Source organism: Lutra lutra, chromosome 8, assembly GCF_902655055.1.
Source record: "Lutra lutra chromosome 8, mLutLut1.2, whole genome shotgun sequence".
Lineage (NCBI taxonomy): Eukaryota > Metazoa > Chordata > Mammalia > Carnivora > Mustelidae > Lutra > Lutra lutra.
The window spans coordinates 134568784-134596755 of NC_062285.1; the positions used below are offsets into that span (position 1 = coordinate 134568784).

The following is a 27972-nucleotide window of genomic DNA, read 5'->3' on the forward strand; positions in this document are numbered from 1 at the left end:
CCAAGAATGTGCCTTCACGCCTTGAACAGATCTAAGGTGGGAGGCTGGCCCGGTTGGGGTCATAATGGCATTCTGGGCTGGGGCTTGGTATGTCCTTTAGGAGGTGGGAAGCCCCAAGTGGGCTTCTCTCCTCCATAATTTCCTCAAAAGGCCCACGTGAGAAGCCGGTACAAAATGTTTTCAATCCATTTTGCCTCATGTTTAAATACCAGGTTACCAGGTAACCAGAGTTAGAATTTGTGGGTGATGACTTCAAGGTCAGGCACATTATATCTTAATCCTCTCAGCCACTTCGTAAAGCTAGAATTATCCCTATTTTTTTAATTGGAGAATAATTAACATGCGGTGTTATATTGGTTTCAGGCGCACAACGGGTCAACAATTCTATACATTACTTGGGAAGTATCCCTATTTTTAAGGCATGGAAACTGAAGTTCAGGGAGCCACAAGATCCCACAGCTGAGGGAGTGGGGAAAGCCAGGATTCCAGCCTGGGTGCTAGAACTCCCAAGACCCTGCTCTTTCCAACCTCCAAGGGCTGAGGGTGACAGAGGTGACTAAGATCCTGCTACTTCCCTCGGGGGAGGGGGAGGGGAGAGGTGGAGCTACAGACCCATCCAACTAACTATTCCATCGGTCAGAGTGACGTCACCACTGGGGGAGCGGAGTGGAAGGCTGATTCATCTGAGGTCTGGAGGGACCTCTGGGAGGAGTGGCTGACCCAGGTCTCGGAGAGGGGAGCAGAATGAGGCTTGGGGGTTCCAGGGCCTGAGTTTCAGAGCCCCAGCAGAAAAGGGCTGCTTCCTATGGGTTCTGCCCCCAGGGGCCCCACCCACCACCATTCTGATGGGGAGATCGCTGAGCCTACGGTGGAGCAGAGAACTCTGAAAGACCAATTATCAGGCTCATCACTTCACTGGTTGCGCACCTGGACCGATGGGGGTGGGGTGAGAGCATGAAGTCTCCCTGGCAGGCGATGGGGGGAGGGGCTGGTGGCAGAACTGTGGAGGTCAGGGGCGTTTTGGAGTGGTGAGACTGGCTCGGGGAAGCTGGTGGCCCTCTGGGGGTGCTTTGGGGTCAGCGGGGGAACTGCCCGATTGGCCTGAGGCGCGGGAAATGCCTGTCCAAAGTTTCAGGCAGGAGAGGTGAGGGGGTTTAGAGAAGTCAGGGTGGGGGATCTGGAGGTCCTTAGGCCAGAGTGGGAAGAAGGCGGCCTGGGAGAAAGGAGAATTCCAGGTGGGCGGCGTGGTGGAGGTCGTCGGGTGGAGAAGTCATTGTGGGACCGGCGAGTTGGCAGTGGGTGAGGGGTCCAGAGGCTGTCCCGGAGTTCTTTGAGGCGTTCCCGAGGGAAAGCGGTGACCGCGATCGCCCAGCAGGGGGGCTGCGGGGTGTCGGGCCCTCGGGAGGGCGGGGGCGCGTCTGGGGGCGGAGCCGCCGCTGGGTGGGGCGCCTGGCCCCCGCTCCCGGCGGTGGCGGCGGCGGCGGCGGTGGCAGCGGGCGGGGACCGAAGCCAGCGGGACGCCCGCGCCCGCGGCCGGCCCACAGCGAGGGGGGCGGGCGGCGGTGAGTAGGCGGCGGCCGGGCAGGGCCGGGCCACGCGGGCGGCGGCTGCTCGGGCAGGTCCGGGCAGGGCCGGGCCGGGAGCTGCGAGCCCAGCCGGGACCCCGCGCCGGAGCCCGAGCGCGGACACCGAGGCCGCGGCCCCGCCTCCTCCCCGCCCTCCGCCCGCCGCCCGCCGGTCGGCGCCCACAGCTCGGAGCGGCGCGGGAGTCGGAGCTGGAGCCGCCGCCGGAAACCGGACGGAGCCGGGTCCGGGAGTGAAGCCCGATCCCGGCGGCTCCCGGAGCCGGTCCCGAGCCCCGCGCGGCTCATGGCGGGGCCGCGGGGCGCGCTGCTGGCCTGGTGCCGCCGCCAGTGCGAGGGCTACCGCGGCGTGGACATCCGCGACCTGAGCAGCTCCTTCCGGGACGGCCTGGCCTTCTGCGCCATCCTGCACCGGCACCGTCCAGACCTGCTGTGAGTGCCGGGGGTGGGAGAGAGGAGGGGGGAGGGCGGGCGAGCCGGGGCGCCGCGGGGCGCGGGCCAGAGCTGGGGACCCCCGCCCCCCTCAGTGACGCGGAGCCCGGGCCGTGGGAGGCGCCGCCCCCCGGAGGCCGAGACGCCCATCCTGAGGACGGGCCCGCAACGACTCGCTTGGGTCACCGAGCACCCGTCCCCCGGGGAACCCCTCCCCACGAGGCCCCGCCCCCGCCCACTGGGACACTGAACCTACCCCGCATACTGGTCCTAGCACCGAGGGCCCTGGCCCCGCCCACAGGGCGCCGATTTCCGCCAAAGGGACACCTAGCCCTCCTTGGGGACCGTGGGCCTTTCCCGCACCACGGTGCTCTCAAACAGGCGCACTGAGCAGCCCCCTCCCCGCGAGGCATTGAGGCCCGTCCCTCTGTGTGCGTGGTCCTCTTGCTCACTTCTCTGATTCCCCCATGTGGTCCTCTTGCTCACTTCTCTGATTCCCCCATGTGGACTTGTCTCCAGGGCGCTAGCATGGTGCCTGACACAGAGGAGATCCTAGGTTAATAGTGGTTGGATGAATGGATAGACACCCCCTGCCTACCTCCCACCCCAGTTAGGACACGAATCTGCCCCCCAAATGTGTGCCCCACAGCCCTGCGGTCCTCAGTGGGCCACGGAGACTGAGTGAAGAGTCCCAAGGTCTGACTGACAGCCAGCGCCCCCCGCCCTGCGGCTCCGGGGTGTGAAATGGGCCCTTCTCAGCCCCAGCTACCCAGCGAGGTTCTCTTTGAAAATTTTATTCAGACCCCAGAGCAGTGGACTTGGGGCTTCTCTCTCAGCTCCCTCGCCGTGGGCTCTGGAGCCTCTCACTCGTTCACTCATTCATCCAACACAGACTGAAAATTAAGCGGGGGCCCACCATTCCTTGGGTGCCTGTCTCATCTGCAACTTGAAACTCAGAGACCTGGTCCTTGCCTCTCTTGCCAACAGTGTCCCTGAGAGGGCTCCCCAAGCCTGGCTGGGTCTGCGGTCTTTGGGTGTCTATACTGTGTGCTAGCATGTCTGGGTGCTGGGGCGGGCCCTGTGTGGGGCCGTGGAGGAGAGGGTTTTGGAGGATGTGGCTGCAGAAGAGAAGGGGACGAGGTGGAGACGTCCCTTGGCTTCCACCTGCTGTGGGCAGGTCACCGGCATGGGATGGGGACAGGATAGCCCCGGAGTGGGAGATGGAAGGATGGAGAAGGGTGCCCAGGTTGGACCCCTGCTTTGGAGCAGAGGGCTCAAGGGGTCTTCTGTTTTGCCTGGGGAAGCAGGCAGTGAGGCAGGAGACAAGGGACAGGGCCAGTGTTTGAAGGGACCTCCGTGTCCAGCTAAGGGGATTGGTGAGCCTGAGCTCGCCAGGCTGTTTGGCTTCGTTCAGCTCCTTCGTGTTCTAGATGTGCGACCTGGGGTCAGTCACTGGGCCCCTCCAGACATCAGTTTCCTCATCTGGACAGTGGGGTTGATAATAGGATCTAGGTCACAGAACTGTTGTGAGGGTTATATGAGGCAACGAGCATTCAATTAACCTGAGTTATTGTAAGTTGTGTGATTAGGCAGTCGGGTGTGATGAGTGTATGTTACCCCTTTCTTTATTCAGCAGTATTTACAGAGTGGCTGCTGTGTGCTGGGCCTGGCACGGTAATGGAGAGAGCAGGAGCCGGGTGCCGCTGGAGGAAAGGGTGGTCCCGCAGCTGGAGGGGGCCACCTGAGCTGAGCCCTGGGAGGGAGCACTGCTGGGGCCTATGGCTCAGGGCAAGGAGGACTGGGAGATGCAGATGGCCTGGAGCTACTAGCCCATTGTCAGAAGACAGACTGAGGCCCAGCTGCCACAGGAGGCGTAGGGAGGCTCTCTATGAGGGGAGGGAAGGCCGCAAGAATCATCTGAAGAGGTTCAAGCTCTTGGAGCTGGGGCCTCGCCTCTGCTGGAGGGGCGGGGTTTGCCAAGCTGGGGGGGCCCTGGTTCATTGTTTGCTGGCCCTCCCACCCCCAATCCAGGCCTGTTTAAGCTCCCTTGAGGGCAGGGACCATATGGGTTTCATTTTTGTGTACTTTATCTCCCCCAGGGCCAAATAGAACTTCCCCGGCTTTTGAAAACTCTCAGAAAATATCTGTTACCAAAGCCCAGATGTGCATTAGGGACAGGGATGGGGGAGGGGAAGAAGCTGCAGGAAAAACCAGTGTCTCTGGGGTTTTTGCAGTTTTCACACTGTTTCTGGAATTTATTCATTCAATCAACATTTGTTGAGCACTTACTAAGTACCACGAATTACATAGGGTGCTGGGGGCACAGGGCGAACAAAACGTGACACCCAGCCTTCCAGAACACTGCCCGGGAGACTGAAATTACCTGTCGAGAGAAGTTGCCTTTGTCTCTTTTGGTCTCCAAACTAGCCTTTGTTGGGGCTGGGCTTGTGTCTCCTCATCTGTTCCCAGTGTCACAGACCAGGAGGCTGAGGTTTAGAGACTAAATAACTTGCTTGTGGTCACACTCTTAGGCAGTGGCAAAGCGAAAGGGCTTAGGGACCCAGCTTCGGGTGGGGTAGGGGCGGGGGTGGCGGTGGCGGTGGGGGATGTGTGTGGAGTGGGGAGGGAAGCAGCTTGGCCAGAGGTGGCAAAAGGGCTCATACTTAGTCAGCAACTCTGTCCTAGTCCACCCAGCCTTGGGGCACCTCCCTGTAAGGGTTCTTAGGCTACCATTTCCTGCCTTTGCCCACCGTTCCTACCCTGACCCTTCCTGGAGCAGTGTAGGGGCAGGAGGAAGGGGGCGAGGCCTGCCCTTCCCCAAGCCCAGACTCAACCAGCCTTCCCCACCAACCTGGCGGTGGGTGCTAGAGCTTCTCCCAACTGACAGATGGGAAAATCAAGGCAGAGAAGACTGCTGGCCTGCCCAAGGTCGCACAGCCAGGCCTGGAAGAGCAGAGGGTGAGACCCTGACCTTGGACGTGGTGCTGCCTGCTCAGGCCTCTGGGCCCGTCAACAACGTGGGAGGGTCAAGGCTGCAGTTTGCAGCCATAGAAGGGCAAGTCCTTGGCTGGGTGCACCCAGGAGGCTGCCAAGCCAGAAAGCTACCTTTAGGCGCTTGAGCAGCCTGTAGTGCTGGGGTGGGGGGAAGGGGGTAGGGGGCTGGGGCTGAGGGTAGGGGGGTAGGGGATGGGGGGTTCGTGGTAAATAGAGCCAGCAGGGGGGCCAGCTATCTCTGGCTGGGGTCCCTGGGGCAGGCCCTGCTGCCTCTCACCTGTCCCAGCTTAGACACTGGGAAACCCTTTACTGCTCCCCCAAGGAAAGCGGGCCCCAGGAGCAGCCCAGCCGGTCGGCCAGAGGGTTAGTGTCCGTAGCTCTAGAATATGTACAATTGCCAGTCGGTTTCAAACTTGTCCCTTCTGTTCTTAGCCCCATTAAACAACATTCGTCTCTGCGCTGGGTTGGGGATTGGGCAAGTCGGTAACCCAGCTTCTCTGGGTTTCTGATATGCACTAGAAGAGCCAGAAATGCAGATTCTCAGGGCTAAGTGTCTTCCCCTGTCTGGGTCTCAGTGTCCTCATCTGTGAAATGGGGTCAGTACCTCCCAGGAGAGTTGCCATGAGAACAGACTCCCGACAGGAGCTCAGCACAGTGCCCAGCGTGAGGTCAGCAATCGGAGGCCGTCCCTGTCATTACAAACCTTAGTCCTGGTCTCAGTCTTGTCTCTGCCGCCGACTCAGGACCTGGCTTTCTGGCCGCTGGAGAGAAGGGATCTTAAACTTGAAAGCTTGGACTTGAGTCCCGCCCCTTCAGAGTGATTTCCAGCTTCTGCAAGGATGCCTCAGGGGGCCCTGAGCTCATGTTCCCCCCTGCACCTGGCAGACCCGGCTTGTTGCCTCAGTTTCCTCGTGGGCCATCCACAGACCCCTCCCCCAAGCCTGCTGAGGCCCATGCAGGCTGGGATGAGGTCAGCTCTGTTCCTCCCAGACTCCACACCCCTGCCCCAGTCACCTCCTCAGTGCTCCTCCCTCCCTCTACCTCTTGCAGAGATTTTGATTCGCTTTCCAAGGACAATGTCTTCGAGAATAACCGTTTGGTGAGTCCCCAGACAGAGGGAAGCCTTGGAGGCTGTGAGTGTGTGTTGGGCGGGGTGAGGGGGGGCAGGGGTGTTGCAGAGTAGGAGCTGAAGCGAGAAACTGCTTTGCACTGAGGCCTTGGCTGCCCCTCTCCCCACCCCCCTCTTCCTTCTGGCCCCTTTGTGCCTGGAACACCAGCCCAGCCCTTCCCCGAGTCACCCTGTGGCAGAGCTGAGGGGAGCCCCTAGTCCTGGACCCTTCATCCCACTTCTGGAAGCTGGGCCTCTGCTGAGGGCCACTCACCCTAACCCTGCCTCCTCCTCCTCTTCCTGTTCTGTTTTTGCATCCATTCCCGCACCTTCCCCACCCCTGCACCTGCTCCCCATGCCCACCCCTGCCTCTACCCCCCCCACCTTTCCCCACCCCCACTCCTACCCTTGCCCACCCCCCACCCCTACACCTGCCCTCACCCCAGGCCTTTGAAGTGGCCGAGAAGGAATTGGGGATCCCCGCTCTCCTGGACCCCAGTGACATGGTCTCCATGAGTGTCCCTGACTGCCTCAGCATCATGACCTACGTGTCCCAGTATTATCACCACTTCGCCAGCCCTGGCCAAGGTGAGAGGGGGCGGAGCTGTTCTGGGAGGCTGGCGCTGGGGGTGGGGCTGGGGAGGTGCCTGGCTGTGTTCTGAGCTCCCCAGCCCAGGAGGCAGCATGGCCTTTATTTGCTGGATCATTCTTTTAGTCCTCATAATACATATTGAGTAAGGCAGCACTGTGCCGGGCCCCCGGGGGTGCAGTTGGGAGCCTTCGCTGCCCTTGAGCCGCCCACAGTCTTACTGGCACAAAGCCCAAAACCCATCACTGAACGAAATGCAGGTAGGGAGACAAAGCAGGCAAGTTCCTCTCTCTGGCGCCCACCCCCTCACTTCCTGTGTACGGACACTTCCCTGGGGCTTTTCCCCCAAAGCCTGCGAGTGGCCCTGTGGGGCTGTGGTGCAGCGGTCTTCCCCAGAAATGACCTTCAAGGTCTGAGAACTGAGAGGCTGGGGAGCGGGCGGGGGCGATGAGGGAGCCACAGGGCGCTTCTCTGCTCCCAGTCCGGTCACTGGGTGGCTCCTGAGCCTCCCGCCTGGGGCATCCTTCAGCAGGAATCTTTCCTGGGGATCTCCTTCTGCAGAGAAGAAATGGGTCCAGAGGGGAAGCAAGAAGGTCAAGGTCACACCACAGGAAAGCTGAATGGTGGGGCCAGAATCCAGGTGTCCTGACACCTGTGCTGGGTCCCTGGGGGCCTTGCCCCTCCCCTGTCCCATTTCAGTCCTCCTCCTGCCTTGGCTCTACCTGTGGACAGTCTCTGCCTGTGTCTTTAAGAAAAAGTGTTCTACAAAGTCATTTTTTTCTTATTAAGGGCAAAACATGCTTACTATAGAACATTTAGAACATAGCAAAGAGCATAAAAATTAAGATAATCTGTTACCTGCCCCCCCAGTGATACAGATCAGTATTATAGTTGAACAAATAACATTATATGTGTTTTTTTTTTTAAGATTTTATTAATTTATTTGTCAGAGAGAGAGAGAGAGAGAGCACCAGCAGAGGAAGGAGCAGAGGGAGAGGGAGAAGCAGACTCCCCACTGAGCAGGGAGCTCCATGCGGGACTCGATCCCAGGACCCTGGGATCATGACCTGAGCTGAAAGCAGACACTTAACGGACTGAGCCACCCAGGCATCCCACATTATGTGTTCTTTTTTTTTTTTTTTTTTTTTTATAAGATTTTATTTATTTTGACACAGAGAGAGAGCACAAGTAGGCAGAGCAGCAGGCAGAGGGAGAAGGAGAAGCAGGCTCTTCACTGAGCAGGGAGCCCAATGCGGGGCTCAATCCCAGGACCTTGGAACCATGACCCGAGCCAAAGGCAGCCAATTAACTGACTGAGCCACCCAGGCGCCCCACACATTATGTGTTTTAACAGAAAACAAAAATGAAAGTATTTCCCAGCCGCCGAGTCTTTGGTGAGAGGCAGTAAGGTGGAAATTAAGAGCACAGGCTGCGGTTGACTGTCTGGGTAACAGTGGGCCACCGTGGTCACCTATCTGCCTCAGTTTCTCCTTTGCGATGCAGCAAAGAACAATGCCCACCTCTTAGGGTTGATGTGAGGCATAAGCGAGGAGATGTGAACCTGTGTCCGGCCCTTATTTAGGACTCAAGGTTAACATTATTATGACTTCTTTATTTCATTGGTTAGAGTGTAGCTTGCTTACTTAGAATCATGGTTCAGTCTTACCTTCAGGAGGGTTCCCTGTCTCCAAACCCTGATCTCTTCCAACTAAGCTCTTTTCTGGAGGGCCACCCTTCCGGGGGCCTGTGAGGTGGGAGGGTTGGGGAGGGGCCCCCACAGTACTGTTGATGGTGCCCGCTCTGTTCCTGGGTCCTTGCAGGGCACCCCGGGATGAGAGTGGTCCTGGTGGGCCCAGCAGCCCTAGCCGTGCCGGGGAGAAGGGGGCACCCCCTGGGCTTGCGGGGGTTCTTATTGATAAAGGTACAGTCTGTGCTTCTCATACAACTTGGCTTCTAAATACGAACCGTTTGTATCCCGCCTGTTGTTCCGCCAAAGGAAACAGCAGCCGTGCGTTCCCACCCCGGAGGCAGAGCTGGCTGTTAGACTCCCCCAGATGGTCCTGTGCTGTGCTTTCTGGGCCACTAGAAGGATTTCAAGGGCAATTTAAACCAGACTTGACTTTCCCTGGACCGGGTGGCTCTGAAGCCTGACCCTGGCTAAGACACAGCACTGTGCTGTGTTCGCTCGTGCCAGGCTCCATGGTGCCCGTGACCCTGGGCCCAGCAGCTGGCCCTGCCCTCCAGGAGCCACGGCATGGTCTGGAACCAGAGTGAGTGAAGGACGCCCAGCGGCTGTGTGAAATCAGCCATCACAGGGGCAGGGCGACTGTTATCTGGATGAAGTCCAGCTTTTTGTTTTTGTTTTTGTTTTTGTTTTTGGGTAGGCTACGTGCCCAAGCTGGGGCCCAGCGTGGGGCCTGAACTCACAGCCCTGAGATCACAACCTGAGCTGAGATCAAGAGTTGGACGCTTACCCCGCCAAGTCCAGCTTCTTTTTTTTTTTAAAGATTTTATTTATTTATTTGACAGAGAGAGATCACAAGTAGATGGAGAGGCAGGCAGAGAGAGAGAGAGGGAAGCAGGATCTCCGCTGAGCAGAGAACCCGATGCGGGACTCGATCCCAGGACCCTGAGATCATGACCTGAGCCGAAGGCAGCGGCTCAACCCACTGAGCCACCCAGGCGCCCCCAAGTCCAGCTTCTTAGTGGGGCCCCTGAGGCTCTCTCCCCACTTAACCTTGAGCCACTCACTGCCCCAGCTGTGGGCATACTGAATTTTTTGCGTTTTGAATACATCGCATTCCTTCTCCACTCAGCCTTTCTCCCTGGTGATCCTCCAACCCCACACTCCATTTTCTGCTCCACATCTCCCACCCACAAACATTCTTTCCTACCCATCCTCTAATCTTCACATTTTGCCTCCTCTATGCAGCCTGCCCTGATTTACCCCAGGTGTTCTGGTGGCCCCCTGCCCTGTGGTGAACACAGGTCCTAGGTGTTCATATGACAGGTCATATGACTGGTGACTCTGGTCATAATATTTGGATCACTCCTCCCTTTTCCCCTGAAGACCATCTGTGTCCGGTTCCCAGCTACATAACCCCGGCACCTGGTACTTACTCATTTAACAAATATTTATTGAGCCTCTACCGTGTGCCAGGAACTGTGCTAGGTGCTGGGGAGAGAGCTGAGAATAGGAAGGAGAGAGAGAGAGAGAGCACAGATGAAGAGGTAGTATAGTTTCAAGGGAGTCCAGTGAAGGAGACAAAACAATGGAGTAAAAAGCAGCAGGAGGGTGAAGTGGCTGTTCCAGGTGAGTGGTCACGGAGGACCTCTCTGAGGAGGTGACATTTGAGCTAAAAACCTTGAACGAGGAGAAGAAGGAGACCATTTGGAGATCTGGGAAGGAATGTTCCAGCCCAGGGCTAGCAGGGGGCCCGTGTGCTTCAGGGGACGGAGCAGGAAGGAGGGGATGAGGACAGAGGGATGGTGGGGAGTGGTACTTGATGAGGTCGTGAGCTTCCAAAATTTCTGGCTATGACTCATCACACACATGCCCATCAGAGGCCAAGTTCGTGCACACATGTGCCACTGAAACACGTTTCAGGAAACGCTTCTTCCCCTTACAGCACGTGACACACGCAGGGGTGCCTGGCTGGCTCAGTAGGTAGAGCGTGCGACTCTTGGGGTCGTGAGTTCAAGCCCCATGTTGGGCGGAGAGCTTCCTTAAAAAAAAAGACAACACAACCCTGTGTGATGCGTGAAGATATTTTCTATTTCACCTTTTAAATGTGTTGCTTGTAACCACTAAATGGATTTCAGGGTCCATTAACTAGTTTGGTAAATGATATTTTAGACGACAGCAGGGAACTTGGATTTTATTCCTAAAATCATCAAACAGTAATATTGATGTTTTGGGGTATACGGCTTTCTGGATTTTCGTTTTTTTAGTTTGATCACTGGGGACAGAGGAGGTGCTGCGTGAATATTTGCTGAAGTAATAAGGGAGTGGGGTCTCCGAGGGGGCTCATGGGCTGGGGTGGCTGAGTTTTTTCTGCTGTGAGGGAGAGCAGCCATACCAGCCTGTTTTCCCGAACCTTCTGGCCAGCACCACGCGGTTCCTCTCTTTGCCTTCCCTCCCATCCCCTTATGCTGGTGGGAAGGAAGCTGCTGGTCCTGCCACATGCTGGGCACCTGCTCCTTCCATGACTTGTACTGTTGGCCTCAGCCTTTCCATCGCTCCTGTGTGGCTGGAGTCACGGCCCTACTTTGCGGAGGCTCTGGGAGGTTAAGCGGCCTGCCCTTGGCGCTTGGCTTGGAAGGGGAGGTGTCTCCTGCTCTGTGAGGAGCGGGGAGCCAGCTCTGGCCCGGGTGTTGAGTGCTCTTCCCAAAAGCCATAGCTGTGGAGTTCAAGTGGTAGGCCGGCTGGGGTCTTCTGGGCCCCGGGGGTCTCCACCTTTCTTAGGGTCTCTTTCCTGTTTCTTGGTAGCTGGTGTCTCATCACCTAGAAAGGCCCAGGCACCCTCCTCCCCGCCCTGCGAAGCACCTACTCCAGCAGAACCAGGAGACAGGGCTCAGGTAGGCAGGTGCCCAGGGGCCGCGGGGGCAGGCTGTGGGGGCACCCTTGCAGTGTTCATTCTAGGTCGTTTCCCCTTGGCTTCGGAAGTAGAGCCTCAGTGGCAAGGGTGGCTGAGGGGACATGGGCCAGATTCCGGCCCCATTCTGTGGGCGGGGGGCTCCATTCTTTCTCTGGGGCTTGGGGCGAGAGCAGGAGCTGCCAGGCCTGGGAAGGGGGGCATTGGACAGTCTGTCGCATTGACTTTGAAACCCTGGCCTTGACCGGATTTACACGTGGAATGTGGCAAATATTCCCCTTGATTCCTGCGCACTCAGAGCTTTCCGCTTCCCAGCATGATTCTGTTCTGTCCTCTCAACAGCCCTGGGAGGTGGGCGGTAGGAGTCCTGAGAGAGAGATGAGAATCCCGAGGGTCATTTGTCTAAGGGCAGTGCCCCGCCCCAAGATGCGGAGAGGACAGACACCAGCCCTTCATATCTGGGTAGCACGTCACGGGGCGCAGAGGGCTTTTCCCACCTGCTCCTCCACTTGTCCTTGCTGGAGGAGCTCCTGAGGGCCGGGATCCTGGCCGGTGTTGGTGCCCAGTGATATGGGCCTGACACAGGCAGGGGGCCGAGGAGTTCGCCGGCAGGTGGGAACCTAAGGTCCAGAGATGTGAGCAGCTTGCTCTGGGTCATGGAGCTTGGAAGTGGAGAACCTGGGATTTCAACCCGCCGCAGCTCTAGGAGGGGAGGCAGAGAAGGCAGATGAGGTGGGTGTAAGAGGAGGTCACCCGTCAGGGGCCGACCTGCAGGGACGGCAGAGGGGCAGGGAGGTTATACAGCCAGGAGCCGTCTCTGGCAGAGAGGGCCCCAGAAACTGGAAGTCAGGACTTTTGTTTCCATTCTGACTCAGTGACCTTGAGCAAGTCTTTCCCCTCTGCTCTGGGCTTCAGTTTCCTCATCTGCAAAGTGGCGACTGCGTCCCTTCCTCTACTGCCCCGGGGCTCTGATGACGTGCATTAGCACCATGGAGCTCATGTGCACTCGGGGGAGAGCCGGTGCTGGAGGGGGAGGGGGCTGTTCTAGAGCAGGGAGCTTGGTGAGCACAGCCCCACGCCCCTCTGCCCACCCCGTTCCTGCAGGGCGAGGAGCTGTCGTCGGGCAGCCTGTCTGAACAAGGCGCCCAGCGGACCCCCAGCAGCATATGCGCCGCCTGCCAGCAGCATGTGCACCTGGTCCAGCGCTCCCTGGTCGAGGGCAAGCTCTACCACCGCCACTGCTTCCGGTGAGTGGCTGCGGGAGCGGGGTCGGGGGGAGCAAGCCCCACCTAACACCGTATTACCAAGGAAGGGAGCTTCTGTGAACTCAGCATCGCAGTCTGCCAGGCACACTACGGGGCCCTTCCTGCCAGAGCATCTTGCTTATCAACCCATTTTACTGATGAGCCAACTGAGGCTTAGTGAGGGGAGAAGCCTCGTCAGTCGCGGGATCAGAGGAGCTGAGCTCAGGGATTCTGCCTCCTGCCCAAAGCTCTCTGAGGCGAACGACCTCATGAGATTAAGGAGCTGCTTTAGAAGCCCTTGAAAATAGAAAGGATTTAAAAAAAAAAAAAAATCACAATAACAGCTTGCTTTCCATGTGTGGCTCCTGGAAGAAGGTTTAAAGAAAATGGAATAAGAGACAGGGAAAAGACAAATAACTTAGAACATGTCTGAAAACATTTTTATAAGACATTTTATTTGAGAGAGAGAGCATGAGCAAAGAGAGAGAGTGTGAGAGAGCAGGAGCAGGGGGCAGTGACAGGGAGGAGAAGCAGGTCCCCCACTGAGCAGGGAGCCCCGTGCAGGGATCCTGGGATCATGACCTGAGCTGAAGGCAGACACTTAACCGACTAATGCGTCCCTGAAAACATTTTATGTGTTGCAAAAAAGCAATCAGAAAATAAATAGTTGGAGCGCCTGGGTGGCTCAGTTGTTAAGTGTCTGTCTTCGGCTCAGGTCATGATCCCAGGGTCCTGGGATTGAGCCCCACATTGGGCTCCCTGCTCCGCGGAAAGCCTGCTTCTCCCTCTCTCCCTGCCGCTCTCCCTGCTTGTGTTCCCTCTCTCGCTGTGTCTCTCTCTGTCAAATAAATAAATAAAATCTTTAAAAAAAAGAAAGAAAAGAAAAGAAATAGTCAAGGGAAGCCAGCAACTGAGTTCCAACATGCATCAGATTGTGGGTTAGTGTGTGTCTGTGTGTCTGTCTGTGTCTGTGTATGTGGGTGTCTATGGGTGTCTGTGGGTGTCAGTGTGTGTCTGGGTGTGGGTGTGAGTGCATGGTGGCCAGGCCTGGAACCCCAGGGGCCTGACTGCAAACCTGAGGGGTCACAGCTCAAGCAGGGGCACCATGTACTAACACACTGACATCTGGCCACGAGGACAGCGTTTTAAGGACTTTTTCCAGGGACCCCAGTAAAAAAATGCCCTGGACCCTGTGAGCAGTTGTGAGTACAGACCGGAATAAGGCCCCGTGGAAACAGACACACAACAGGAATTAGAATTTCCTAGAAAAAACAGTATATTCTTCCTTGTGCAAGACGTTCTATTTCATAAAAAAACAACACCAAAACACCTTGCTTGGTTGACAACCTGAGCCACTGGTGGCCGACTGCCTTGGCACTGGCTCGTCCTCCCCGCACAGGGGCAAACTTTTCTTCCTCTTGCAGCACAAACCAAAGGCATGTTTCACAATTTATGTTGCTTGATTTCATGTGATTTTATTGTTCTGTACTTCTGGCAGTTACCATTTGCCTCCTTCTGTGGGAAGGCCCTGGTGCAGGATCTGGGCGGGCAGGTGGGAGGAGGGCGGGCGGGAACAGCTGGGACTCCTTGGGGAGGAGGAGCCAGTGTCCTGGGCGCCGTTGAAGCCCCCTCCCCACCTTCTCCCTGGCAGGTGTCGGCAGTGCTCCAGCACCCTGCTCCCTGGGGCTTACAAAAGTGGGCCTGAGGAAGGCACCTTCGTGTGCGCGGAGCACTGTGCCAGGCTGGGCCCCGGGGGGCGGTCGGGGGCCACGTCCGGGCCCCCTCTGCAGCCAAAGCAGCAGCAACTTGCAGAAGAGGTCAAGGATGTGGACGGAGGCGGTGTGGGTCGTAGTGCGCCCACAGGGGCTGAGGCGGATGTCCCCAAGGCCAGCCCCGAGGCCCGGCCCCAGATCCCCACCAAGCCCCGGCTTCCAAGCAAAGCACAGGAGCTGGGCAGCTCCTCAGCGGGCCGCCCCACGCCTGCCCCGAGGAAGGCCCCGGAGAGCCCAGCCCTGACACCCCCCACACCCCGGCCCCGGTCCAGCCTGCAGCATGAGAACTTGGCGGAGCAGGGTGGCAGCAGCAGCCTAGTAAATGGTGAGCAGGGGTCTGAGGTGGGGGGGGGGCACTTGCTGGGATGCGTCTAGTGTTTAAATGTGTGTGTGGTTGGGAGTATCTGTGTGTCCGTGTTCTCTGAGCCTTGTTCAGTTCCACACCCACCGGGGAGGGGGGCTGCTCTGAGCCCAGGCCTGAGCTGGGCCCTGGGGACAGATTCTGTTCAGGCCTGTTTGTGCCTTTGAGGCCCTGCCAGTCTGAGCGGGGAGACAAGCACAGACAGGGATGTCCATAGAATGTGGAAGTCTGTTAAGACAGGGGAAGCAGGGGCCACTGTGGGTTTCACAGAGGACACTCGGGGGGTCAGGGGAGGCTTTGAGCAGGAGGTGACACTGGGGCTGAGTTCAGGCAATGTTTCCTGTCCACGTTGGGGAAGTGTCCAAGGGACACTTAGGTTCCCTTTCTCAGCTGAAATGCCTGTGGGGTGTCCGGGTATCCTGGCCTTGCCCACATGACCATTACCTGTCACCTTTCGTGCTTATCTAATCGCCCCAAGTGCTGGGAGGTACAAGGTGGGAGGGGAGTTTGCCACGGCCACCTGGAGTCCCGGCTCTGCCAGGTAGAAAGGGAGGGCACGCTGCGGCTCCCTGGTGCCCACAGCCGCCCATGAAGAAGGCCTGTCTCACTCTCCTTTCCCATCTAGGAAGGTTGCACGAACCCCCCGTCCCCAAGCCGAGAGGGACACCCAAGCTGTCAGAGAGGTAGGCTGGCTCAGAGAGGATTTCCTGTGATGGAGGCCCTCGTGCTGGGAATGGGGGTGCCCCTGGCGTCTGGTGGGTGGGCAAGGCTTCTGTGGGCACCTGACTCACCAGCACACCGTCCCAAGGTCGCACAAAGGTCATTCTGGGTGGGTGACAGCGGGGCTGAGTGCTGTGCCCACATCTCCTTCCCCGAGGCTCCCCTGGGGTCCCCACTCCTGTGGGGAGTAGTCCTGGCAGAGACAGGCCCCCTGGAGCCCCTTGACCTCTCCATGCCCCCGCTACTCTGTGACATGGGACACCTAGGCCTCCCTCACGGAGCTGTTGTGAGAATTGGCAGCTGAGTCTAGAAAGACCCCGAAAAGCTCCGTCCGCTGTGTGCCTGGCCCAGGGGCTCCAGCCTGGGACCCTGCGTCCTGCGCTTGGACATCTGTTTCCAGCTGTTCTGGAGCTGTTCTTCCCCTGTGTGGTCTCTGAGCGGGAGAGTGGGCCCCAGCTGTGACACTAGTTAACACTCCATCAGCACTAACCCTTGTGAAGATTACTGTCCCAGTGGACGGCTGTGGCGAGGGGACAGGTGACTTTCTCAGCCTCACACAGAGAGCTCCTGTGCATCCTTTCCTGGGCCAGGCTGATGGAGGCTGAGGGTTCACTCTCTCTGGCCTTACGGGGCCCCGCTGGGTTGTGACCATAACAGTCCACTTTAGCCTTGAGCCCAGATTGACCCAGCTGGACTCGGGGAGACGCGGGCAGTTTCTCATCCACTTCCTTTGAAATGGACTTAAAACTATCCAGGGACAGGAGGAGGCTGCTCGCCTCCCCCCCCCCCCCCCCCACCGCCAATGGTGTCTGCCTCTTCCACCTCCCTCCAGGACACCAGCCCCCAGAAAAGACCCCCCATGGATCACACTGGTGCAGGCAGAGCCCAGGAAGAAGCCAGCCCCCCTCCCCCCGCGCAGCAGCCCTGGACCTCTGAGCCAGGAAGGCAGGTGGGTGGAGAATGGAGGCATGGAGGAGAGCCAGAGCCAGGAGGAGCAGAGCCAGGTGACAGCGGGCCCGGAGCCCAAGCCCTACAACCCCTTTGAGGAGGAGGAGGAGGAGTCCCCAGCGGCACCCAGTCCGGCCGCGGGCCCTGCCCTGGCCCACTCGGCGGAGGTCACCCCCAAGTCCCTGCACCCCTGGTATGGCATCACCCCCACCAGCAGCCCCAAGACGAAGAAGCGCCCCGCGCCCCGCGCACCCAGCGCATCCCCGCTCGGTGAGTGCCATCTCCTGGAGCTCTCCTGACGAGGTGCTGGGCTGGGGGGCTGGGGTCAGCCCTGGGCTGGGATGGCTGTGCGGTGGTGGTGGGGGGGGGGATCCTGCCAGGCCAGGTGCCACGTGGGTCCTCTCAGCTAATTCGAGAGCATACCTGCGGGCTGGGTAGCATGCGCCCGTCTCGTGGGTGAAGAAGCAGGCCCAGAGAGGGCAGGGGATTTGCTCGAGGCCACGGAGCACTGGAGTGGTGGAGGCAGGATTCGACAGGACAGGAAGGAGGCCGGGGGCCATGACCTGCCTGTGTGTGACCTTGAGCAGGTCCTTTCCTCTCTTGGCCATCAGCATCCCCATCTGGAGGACGGTGGTGGCGGGTCAGCCTCTGGGCGCTGTGCCTCCCTCCACCTACCATGCCCTCTCATCCAGGCTCTGTGTGGTTCCTTTTTTTAAAAGATTTATTTATCTGGGTGCCTGGATGGCTGAGTGGGTTAAGCAACTGTCTTCGGCTCAGGTCACGGTCCCGGAGTCCCGCATCGGGCTCCCACCTCCACAGGGAGTCTGCTGCTCCCTCTGACCTTCTCCCCTCTCATGCTCTCTCTCACTTTCTCACTCTCAAGTAAATAAAATCTTAAAAAAAAAAAGATTTATTTATCTATTTGAGAGAGAGAGACAGGGAAAGAAAGAAAGAGAGAGAAAGGTGGGGGGAGGGGCAGAGAGAGAAGCATCCTCCCTCCTGAGTGTGGAGCCCGACGTGGAGCTCGATCCCACCAGCCTGAGATCATGACCTGAGCCGAAATCAAGAGTCAGATGCTCACTGACTGAGCCACCCAGGCGCCCCTCGTTGTAGGTTTTGTCTGTCACCATCCTGGGGGCTTCTTAGGCCTCAGGGCTGGTCACCTTCCATCATGGCTGGGGTATGCCACCTCCAGGACCTCAGCGGGAGCCCCTCGGACAGGGGGTCTGAGAGTGCATGAGAGATGCTTGGAAGCAGGTGGTCAGGTGGCCCCCACTGGAACCCCGGGGTCTTGTAGCTATGGCGGGTAGGCAGCTGCGGGACGCCGAGTAACGAGTCCCACAGGGCTGTGTCTGCCCCGGCCCTTCCCCGCCAGCCGAGTGCCTGCCCTCTGAGCCTGCCGCCTCATCTGGAGAACACAGAGGGCGAGGCTTCGAAGCACGGTATCTGTTGCCCACACGAGGATCAAAGCGGCATACGGTGGCGCCCGGCCAGGCCCGGCGGCTGCTTTGAGGCCTTCCAGTTCCTCCCCTGTCCTGCCGGGCCGAGGCCCAGGATGGGCCAGCCCGGACTCTGTGTGTCCTCCCCTCCCCTGCAGCCTCATCTCCTCCTCTGCTGGGTTTGGCATTGGGTCAGATCAGACACGGGAAGGGAAGTGGAGGCAGGGAGGGAACCCAGGACTATAGACGTGCCCCGAGGTGGCTCCCCGGGTCCTGAAGTGTGGGGGCCGAAGGCTGATGAGTCGGCGGCTGCCGACCTTGGTCCCGTCATGCCCTCGCTGTTCTCTGGGCCTCGGCCTGTGGGCACATGGAAGCTCTCTGCGGAGAGGGAGGGGTGGTAGGTGAGGCTGTGCCTCCTTGCGGGGCGCTCACATGCTTACTTGTTCGTTCAGCTCTGCACACCGCCCGCCTGTCGCACTCAGAGCCGCCTTCTGCGACCCCGTCGCCAGCCCTCAGCGTGGAGAGCCTGTCCTCTGAGAGCTCCGGCCAGACCCCCTCTGGGGAGCTTCTGGAGCCACCGGTTGTGCCCAAGAGCTCCTCAGAGCCTGCAGTCCATGCCCCTGGCACCCCTGGGACCTCTGCCAGCCTCTCCGCCCACTCCTCCCTGTCCTCTTCTGGGGAACTGGTGCAGCCCAGTGCAGACCAGATACCTCAGGCCGGCCCTGGCCTTGCCCCCGGCATGAGGGGCAGCCCGAGTCCCCAGCCCGCCAAGCCCTGCAGTGGCGCGGCCCCCACCCCTCTCTTGCTGGTTGGAGACAAGAGCCCCGTGCCTTCCCCTGGAACCTCGTCCCCGCAGCTCCAAGTAAAGGTGAGTCCTCCCCCTTGCTAAGAACTGCTGGCCTGTCTGGTCTCAGGGCAGGAATGTCCAGGGTCTTCCGTCTTTGCTGGCATCTGACTTGGCTGTGTCTTTCTGCCCATTTGTGACTCCACTCACTGAGGCACTCATTCATCTGTCCGTCCTCCCACCCATCTAGTCACCTGTCCACCTGCTTAACCCTTTATATAGTGATGCACCTGGCCACCTGTTTACTTGCCTATCCTACATACGTGCCTTCGGGGATCCAGTCCCCCAGCCACCACCATCCATCTCCACGTCCTTCTGTCCACCTCTCTGTTCACGAGGCCTGTTTATGCCAGAGGCCCCCTCCCAGGCCTCCTGGTACTCTGTCTCCTCATGGGGGCAGAGGGGACTGGGGTACCCATCTCAAGAAGCTTGTTCTCCAGGTGACCTTTGTGGCTGTTCGTGTCATTGCTTCTCAGTCCCGTGCCAGGAACTGGGGGTCATCAGGGGTCAGGACACTCCTCTGGGCGTCTGGTTCCCAAGGGCCTCTCTTGTAGCCACAGTCCTTTTGGGCCACCAAGTTCTGATTGTCCGCATCTGTGCACGCTCTGCAGCCCCTGAGGGCCCAGGGCTTGTGCGGCCCAGCTCAGGTGGGGTGGCTGTAGTCGAGGGCTGATGGACCTGACGGGGGATCAGTCTGGGGAGTGGGCTGAACTATGGGTCCAGCTCCTACCTGTGCACCTTTCAGGCATCTCGCCTGCCCTGACCTGGTCTGCAGCCTCCTGTCTAGCTCTGCCACCTGCCTGCTGTGTGACCTTGAGAAGGTCCTGCCCCTTCTGGGGCCCTCAGCCTGCTCTGAGGAGGCCCAGGGTTCCCTGGTGGTGGCAGGTGGGGCAAGAGGTCAACTTTGGACCCCTGCCCCCTACCTTTAGGCAGCGCCTTTTAAACATCATCTTTCTGTCCTGGTGGTGTGTGTGAAAGGTTGGCTTGACAGAGTCTGTGGTGAAAGGCTGAGAACCCTTGGGGACCTTGGGTGCCTCGGGCTGTTTAACACCCTGCTGGGTCCCCTCTGGGTGCCGCCCTGTGGGAACCAGCCTCTGTCTCCCTGCCCTGCCTGGACTCAGGCCCTCGTACTTCTGCTTCAGAAACCCCAGGGCAGCCACTGCCAGCCTGAAGGAATCTTTCCATGGGCCGGTGAGGGGGAGGTGAGCAGGGCTCCACCAGCCTCCCTCACCTGCTTGGGAGAAGGTTGGGTGAACATTCCTGGGAGCACTGCTGCCCTCGAGTGAGACCTTTCCTTGGGGCCCATCACCACATCTCTGTGTCCGATGAGCTGGAAAATGCCGTTGGAGGACATTTTGCCTGTGTGGCGGCGAGGCCCAGTCCCAGGGTTGGGGCTATCTGGCTGTGCTTGCCTCAGAGGGGGCAGGGTCTCTGCGAAAGCTGGACTGAAGCAGGGCTGGGGGGTGGGGCTTGCCGTGGGGGGAAGAAAGAGGGGAGGGGTCTTTCCTGGATGGGGAGGAAGGAAGCTACTCTTTTCCTCCATCTCCTGGCCAGATGGAAGGTGGGATCCCCGCTTTCACACTTCCTGGCAGAGTGACCCAGGCCAGGAGCTTCCTTTCTCTCTCTGAGCCTGAGAGTCCCTGCTTGAGAGGGGTGGTTGTGAGGCCTGAGTGAGCGAGCAGAGCTGTCTGGCCCTAAACTCCACATCCTGACCACTGCCTCTGGTACTAGATGGCTGTCCTGGCCCTAGCTTGGGCTCTTAGGAAGTGCATGACCTTGAACCAATTAATTAACCTCTCTGGACTTGAGTATACTCAGCTATAAAATGGGCATTACAATACCCATTTTGCAGAGAGGTTGGGAGAACAAGAATGTCAAAAGGGATCCAGTGTAGGATGGGAGGTGGGAGGTCCTTGGAAATGGAAATGTTTGTCGAATGCCCCAGTGGACCAGAGATGGAGTGCTGGGAGGGTCTCTCTCTCTCTGCCTGGACTGCCTCCTCCCGGGCTCCAGGCCCCAGTCCCATGTAGTCAGGCTGCACGGGCAGGGTTGGGGGTGTCTCACTGCCCCCTCCCCAGACTTATCCTTTGCCATTCTCCCTGCCTTTAGTCTTCCTGCAAGGAGAACCCTTTTAACCGGAAGGCATCACCCACAGCATCCCCAATCACAAAGAAGACCACCAAGGGATCCAAGCCGGCCAGGCCGCCGGCCCCAGGACACGGCTTCCCGCTCATCAAGCGTAAGGTACTGGCCGGCAGTCCGCAGGCGCTCGGCTGCCTCAGGTGTCCTGTGGGACTCGTGAGAGGATGGGCTGTCTGGGCAGTTGCCCTCCGGGGCTGCAGAGAGGGGCCCTTGGGGGGCCCAAAGGGAGGGTTTAACTTGCAGCCAGGGGTATTTTGAGCCCACTGTCATTTCACTTGTTACTAATAATAGTTCAAGCATCAAAGCACTCACATGATACACTTTGAGTTAAACAGATTAGAGTGTTTTCCAGTGATATCATTTCTGGAATGGCAGAGGAGGGGGAGGGGATGCCACAGGAGGCAGGAGGTTGATCCTCCCTCTGGGTGTGCCTTTCGGGGCTGGGGCCAGGGGCCTGGAGGGGTTGGGGCGCGCTCTACAGTGGCCCTTCCCCGCACTGGGGTCCTGCACCTGGCCGTGCTGGGGTGTGGGAATGGGCAGGCCAGTGCTGGCCCGAAGAATGGCAAAACTCCTGGCAGCGGGCAGGTGGGAGGGGTGGGCCGTTCTTCCGGTGACCCGGGCGTTGTCGGGCAGGTCCAGGCGGACCAGTACATCCCCGAGGAGGACATCCACGGAGAGATGGACACGATCGAGCGCCAGCTGGATGCCCTGGAACACCGTGGAGTCCTACTGGAGGAGAAGCTGCGGGGCGGAGTGAACGGTGTGGTGGGGGGAGCTGCTGGGAGGGCCTGGTTGGGGGGCGAGGCTTGGCGGGGGGCGGGAGCTTCCCTCCACCGGGGGCTCCTTTGAGGGCTGCAAGTCCTGCCAGCCCTGGCCTCAGTGGGCTTCTGGCTTCCAGAGGGCCGCGAGGATGACATGCTGGTGGACTGGTTCAAGCTCATACACGAGAAGCATCTGCTGGTGCGGCGGGAGTCCGAGCTCATCTATGTGTGAGTCCAGACCCCTCAGCCGTCTGCTCCGCTCCCTGGAATCCGTGGTGTTCAACACGGAGAATCTGTCCTGCCTTCCTCTTCTGACAGCGCGGGGCAGGGAAGCCGTGCGAGGGGCGGGGGCGGGGGCGGGGCTTCCGCTGAGGGGCGGGGCTAACACCTGGCTGTTCCCACCCTCCAGTTTCAAGCAGCAGAACCTGGAGCAGCGCCAGGCGGACGTAGAGTATGAGCTCCGGTGCCTCCTTAACAAGCCAGGTGAGCGTAGCGCCACGTGCTCTTCTGGCACCCGCCAGGGGCTGTGACATTCACTAGTGGGCCCAGTTCTTACCCTCGCGGCTGGGGAGGAGACAGAACCCCAATGGGGACGCATAGGCCAGCTCTGGGAACAGGGCCCCCCCTGGGGAGAGGGCCAGAAGGTGCTGTCTGGGTCATAGCAGGTGATAAATAGGCTTGAATGATGGCAGGAGCAGGAACAGCGTGGCCAGTGGAGGGGTGTGGCCTCCTGTGGCATCAGGGATGACAGGCTTGCAGAGAGCGCCAGGCCCAGGATCAGACTGCCCTGTTTTGGCTTCTCCCTCTCTTGGAACTTGGGGGTAGACGGGTCCCCAATGGGGAGAGCCTTCAGGCTCCAGGGCCCCAGGCTGCCCCAAATGAGTGAGTGACAGCAGAGGCACCTCGGGGTTCATGGCTCTGAGGCCAGAGCGCGGTCAGACTTTAGCAGTGGTGGGAGGGAAGGTGGAAGGATCCCATGTACAGTGTGGCTCAGAAGGACTCTGGGGGTGCAGGGCGGGATGTGCTCAGAATGGTGGAGCTGCGGCTGGAGGGGTTGGGTGTGGAGTCGTATAGCCCTGTGTTCTGCTGGGTTCCGCCACAAATGTGTTGGAGGCAGGGGACAGGGTGGGAATGGGGTAAGGGGGAGCTAGGCAGGTTTCTTAGCCTCACTGAGCCTTAGTGGCTTCAGGTGTAAGACAGGGCGAAGGTACCCACCCTGTAGGGAATTCCTGGAACAGGAGATAGAGGATGTGGAAGCACCTGGTGCCCCCCAAGGGGCTGGTGGTTGATGGTTATTACGTGACCGAGGTGGGGTCTGTGGCCCTGATGTGTAGTTGAGCCACAGCTGGGCAGAGAGACCACAGGAGCCAGGCTTTTGACTACTTCCTCTGGCCTGGGCAGTGGGTCTCACTGTATCCATTTCACAGATAAGGAAATGGAGAACCAGAGGTTGAGTCTTGCCCGTTCGTGGTGGCACTGGGCTTCTCATCCCTGCCTCTGACTTGGCCTGTCCCAGCACACGCAGCCCCTCCTGCCTGCTGGGACAGTGGCCCTGTCTCTCCACTGACTAGGGAACTTGGGAGACGGGATAAGACCCAGAGGCAGAAGTGTCTCTGGAAGCCATTCCACTGCCCCCTGTGAGTCATTCCCACATCTGGAGGCCCGGGCACGGCCCCCATGCAGAGAGAGCCACAGCGACGCCATGTGGCTGGAGTGGGCGCAGTCCCCTGTGCCCCAGGCCAGCCTGGCCCTGGGCTTATTGTGTTGCTTCTCCAGCCTTCTCTGTGATGGCTGCATGTCCTGGGCTCGTCATCCTGTCCCTGGGGTTGCTTTTGCATGGTGAGGCTGGTTTATAAGGCCCCAGGTCGGTTAGGGACCCATAAGATACCATAAAGGCTGTAGCTTGGGGCTGTCAGGCTACCCAGGATCAAAGGCTGGCTCCATCGTTGCTGTGTGACACTGGTTAAGGCCCTAACTTTCCTGAGCCTCAGTTTCCCCATGTAGTATAGGGATATGACCTCCCCAGGCCCCATATTTGGGAAGTAGACGAAGGATTTGAATTGGGATGATGACTCCCATGCTGTCCCCAGAACTGCTGGGCCACCTGCTCCCGAGCTCTGGCAAGGTGAGGTGTAAGGATATTGGAACATGACTGGGGGTGCTCGGAATAGGGAGGTGTGGCAAGGTGAGATGTAAGGACATTGGCAAGTTGAGGTATAAGGACATTGGAACATGACTGGGGGGGCTCGGAATAGGGAGGTGTGGCAAAGTGAGATGTAAGGACATTGGCAAGGTGAGGTATAAGGACATTGGAACATGACTGGGGGGGCTCAAGATAGGGAGGCCTGTGGTGGCAGATGGCGTGGAGGGAAGGCTGAGTGTGGACACCCTTCCCCTGGGAGCCTGTGGGCTGGGTGAAAGGGAAACGAAGGTGCATGTGGGCCCTTGGATGGTCCCGTGGGATGGCTCGGGGTCTTGAGAGGAGGCTGGTGGGGCAGCAGGTATAGGACACGTCAGGGACACCTCCTTGCTGGGCTCACCACCCCCAGTGTCCTGTCTCCTCTAATATGCCTTCCTGTATGGCATTTTATTAAGGTTCCAATATACCTTGGGTTACCTTGTTTCTACTGCATAAAGACCCCTGGGGCTCCCTATTATCTCCCAAGCTCTGCCCCATCTGGCCAGCCCACCCTTGGGAGGCTCTCAGCAGGCCTGGCCTGAATCCTGCCTCCTCCAAGAAACCACCTAGTGAACATTCATTGAATCAATAAATGAATGAGCAGAAGCAGGAGCCTCTTTGGCCACAGCTGGTCTCTGTTCGCAGAACATGTGTTGTGCTCGCCTTCCTGGAGCCCCCTTGAAGAGTTTTTCAGTAGGCAGCCTAGTATCCTCGGTCTCTTAACCTTCATTTCCCCCCAAAACTTGTCACCCCCCAGGTGGTCCCTTCCTTCCTGTCCTCACAGGATTCAGCATGGGCTGGTCCCCGGCCACCTCAGCAGTCAGGCGTTGGTCCCTGGCTTCCTGGGAAGGCAGGAGGGTTTCCCCCTTGCTTAGTTCCCAACTTTTCTCCTTGGGCAGAAAAGGACTGGACAGATGAGGACCGGGGCCGAGAGAAGGTGCTGATGCAGGAGCTCATGGCTCTCATCGAGCAGCGCAATGCCATCGTCAACTGCCTGGATGAGGACCGGCAGAGGTGAGGGACGGGGAGGGGCTCCCCCACTCTGGGGAGTTGGGGGGGTCCTTGCAGGAGGGGGTCAGCTATCCCAGCACACCCTCCCTTAACTTGTGGGAAGGAGTCAGGCTGGAAGGGACTGAGAGAATATCCGGTCCTTTCTCCTGGGGGACACTGGGCTTCCCTTTCTCATTTCAGGGAGGAGGAGGAAGACAAGATGTTGGAAGCCATGATCAGGAGGAAAGGTGAGGCCCCTTCTGGTGCTCTGGTTCACCCGAATTTTGGGAGGCAGCGGGGGCAGAGGGTCAGAGCGGGAGCTCCGGGGATGGTGTGTGCAAGCTCTTGGCCTCTCTCTTCAAGAGAGGGCCATGTGTGGTGAGGCAGGCCAGCCTAGAGCCAGGAGTGCTGTGGCCTGGGCTGAGAGAGTGGGCTAGAGGGAGGGCTCGGTGGGCGAGGAACCCTGTACCAGGGCGGTTGCCTGAAGCCAGGAGTTCCTCCTTGACATCTGCATCTGATCTTGGAGAAGTTTGTGGGCTAGGGGTACCTGGGTGGCTGAGTCAGTGAAACCCCTGACTCTTGGTTTCAGCTCTGGTTATGATCTCATGGTGGTGGGTCGAGCCCTGCATCTGGCTCTGTGCTTAGCGGGGATTCTGCTTGGGGATTCTCTCCCTCTGCCCTTCCCCCCACCCTGGATGCTTGCACATGCTCTCTCTCTCACTCTCACTCTCAAATAAATCTTTAAAAAAAAAATTTGTGGGCTCAAATAGCCATGCCTACTGGAGATCAGACGGTGCCCAGAACAGCTAAAAGAGCACTGGCCTGGGAGTCAGGAGACCTGCTTCCATCTTGGTCCCACCAGGGACTCATGTTGTGGCCACGTGGTTTGGTCTGGACTCTAGTCGGGCTGCTCGGGCCCCTCGTCTGCCGCACGGGGGTGCTGAGTGTTTAGGGATGGCGCATGGAAGGCACCTCTCCCCGGGCCTGGCCCCCGTAGAGAGCTCAGCTGGCCTTAAGTCCATTCCAAAGGCCCACAGTCGCCCATAGCTGCCTCGTGAAAACTGGGGTTGAGGCAGATATTTTTGGGGTTCCTTCCAGCTCTGTCAGTGTCCATGTTGTAGCACCCAGAGCTGTGAACAGTGGCCTAGGGAAGCGGGGCCTTTTCACGATAAACCTGTGCCGTGCTTCCGAGCTCCAGATTGCTTTCACGGTCATTTATTTCTGGATCCTTGCCAAAACACCGGGACGGGCACAGTCCCTGTCCTGCAGGCTCACAAAGCTGAGGTGACATGTCCAAGACCCCAAATGAGCTGGAGGAACGGAGCTGGACCTTCGTCACTGGCCCCGGCCTGCCCTGATGTACTCCCCTTCCCGCACACTGAGTGCTCCCCTTTCTCTTCTGCAGAGTTCCAGAAGGAGGCTGAACCCGAGGGCAAGAAGAAGGGGAAGTTCAAGACCATGAAGGTGCTGAAGCTGCTAGGAAACAAGCGGGATACCAAGAGCAAGTCCCCAGGGGACAAGAGCTAACAGCCAGGGCGGCCAGCTGGGACTCCGCTCCTCCTGGCACACACCGCCCCGGGCCGTGCTCCGCTGCGGGGGCACCCTGCTTCCCATCGGGATCAGTCCTGGGGAAAGATGACGTCAGGGGAGGGGGCCTCTGGGTGACAGCCTCTCCCTCCTCAGGGTCCTCTGGCTGGTCTGGGCCAAAGAATTTTCTTCCCTTCTCTCGGGGCTGCAGGCAGCTATGGGTCAGCCCTGCTCAGTCTGGTTCAGATGCTGGGATGGACCCAAGGAGCAAGGAGGGCCCTGGGTTCAGGGAGCAGCAGGGGCGTAGCACCCCTGCCTTGCGTCCCACCCACCACCTGCCAGGATGGGCTGCCCCCGGGTCCCTCTTCCCCTCTGTACCATGTCCAGATGGGATTCTCAGCAGTCAGAGTTCTGACCCGAAGGTCCTTCCACCCATGCGGTCGGCCCGTGGTGGACCTCTGGCCCAGGTCTCCTGCCTTCAGGGCGCTGCTGCTCTTGGCAGGCCAGCAAGCCTGGCTTGGCCGCACCGGCCTCTCCCACCCCAGCCCTGGCTCCGAGTCCCTATTTTCCTTTCCAGTGCAGGTGGCCCCGAATCTGTTTCTCCTCACTCAGGAGCTCTATTTATGAAGTCTGATTAAGTTTGAGCTTGTTACTCTGTCCTCAGACACGAATGGGCCTGATGGACAAATTCCTGCCTCTGTCCCTCAGACCTCTGGCAGGTGCTTCTCTCTTCTCCCCTCGGTCCATGGGAAACCTCGCCTCCCAGGAATTGGAGTTGGGTGGGTGCCCCGGAGCTGAGTCCCCAGAGAGGGCCTCGGGGTGACAGGCCCCAGTGGTAGTTGTTGTCCCCACGCGTCAGCGGAGGGAGCTGTGTGCTTCACGGAACACACCGCAGTCTGACTCCTGCTTCCAACTTGCCGCCGCCCCGGGCTGATCTCGGGTGTGGCCATCACCTTTCTGTCTCCTCACACCTGACTGTTGTCCATTCTCTCCCGACTTGTTCCCCCAGAGGACTGATGGCCACTCACCGCACTGTGATGGCCATGGGAGAGGAGGAGCCGATGGGGACAATGTGCTTGTGTCCAGCAGCCCTCAGTCACAGCACTGTTGCTATAAGCTATCTCTGGGGCTCTCTGGGGCGCTCTAGGGCCCCCCTCCCTCAGCACACCTCTGGGGAAAGTACGCACTGTATTAACTCCTGAGGATTTTCCTCACCAACAATAAATGGAGACAACCTCAGTTGCCAGTGCCCCCGAGCCTTGGGCACTTTGCCCTCAGCTGGCTCTGCCTTCTTCCCTGCCTCCGCCATGCCCTGTGGTCAGGTATCTCTGGTCACCTGAGAGGGGCAAGTGGGGTATCCACAGCCAGGGACCTTGGCCCCAGGGCCTGGTGGTGGGCACGACTCTTCCTCTGCCGGGAGTGGCGGCTCCTGTGCCTGCGCAGCCCCTGGGGTCTCCTTCCAAACATGCCTGTTGATCAGAAGCTGGTCACCAACTCCAAAGACTTTGGGGGCCTGGCGGGTCACATACCTGACGAGGCTGGGTATAACCCGAGGGGTGGCTCTGTCAGGCTGTCTTGGTGTCCGAGACTCAGGTAGTGGGGCCTGAGGTGAACGAGGTTGTCTGTGTCCCAACTCTTAAGGGGCAAGTTCTTCCTTCCTTAAGTCAACCGTAGCCTGTGGGAATGTGGGCCCAGTGTGGCCAGACCTTTCCATTTTTCAAAAGAAGCTGGAAATCCAGATTGT

The 27972-nt window shown here is 59.0% G+C and overlaps 1 protein-coding gene across 2 annotated transcripts; it reads left to right on the forward strand.

Annotated features, from left to right (window-relative positions):
* Positions 1–757: 757 nt before the first annotated feature.
* Positions 758–27966, forward strand: MICALL1 (MICAL like 1). Of its 2 annotated transcripts, none has more exons than XM_047743066.1 (16): positions 758–1144; positions 6060–6108; positions 6564–6705; positions 11196–11284; positions 12406–12548; positions 14197–14642; positions 15304–15361; positions 16231–16616; positions 18238–18653; positions 20739–20873; positions 21405–21531; positions 21670–21760; positions 21942–22015; positions 24611–24725; positions 24903–24949; positions 26107–27966. In XM_047743066.1, exons 1-16 carry the CDS (start codon positions 1116–1118, stop codon positions 26226–26228), a joined length of 2469 nt encoding a protein of 822 aa, XP_047599022.1. In that variant the 5' UTR covers positions 758–1115; the 3' UTR covers positions 26229–27966. The 2 variants fall into 2 exon arrangements, with proteins under 2 accessions (XP_047599022.1, XP_047599021.1); XM_047743065.1 differs by lacking the exon at positions 758–1144 and adding an exon at positions 1211–2015.
* The last annotated feature ends 6 nt before the right edge of the window (positions 27967–27972 follow it).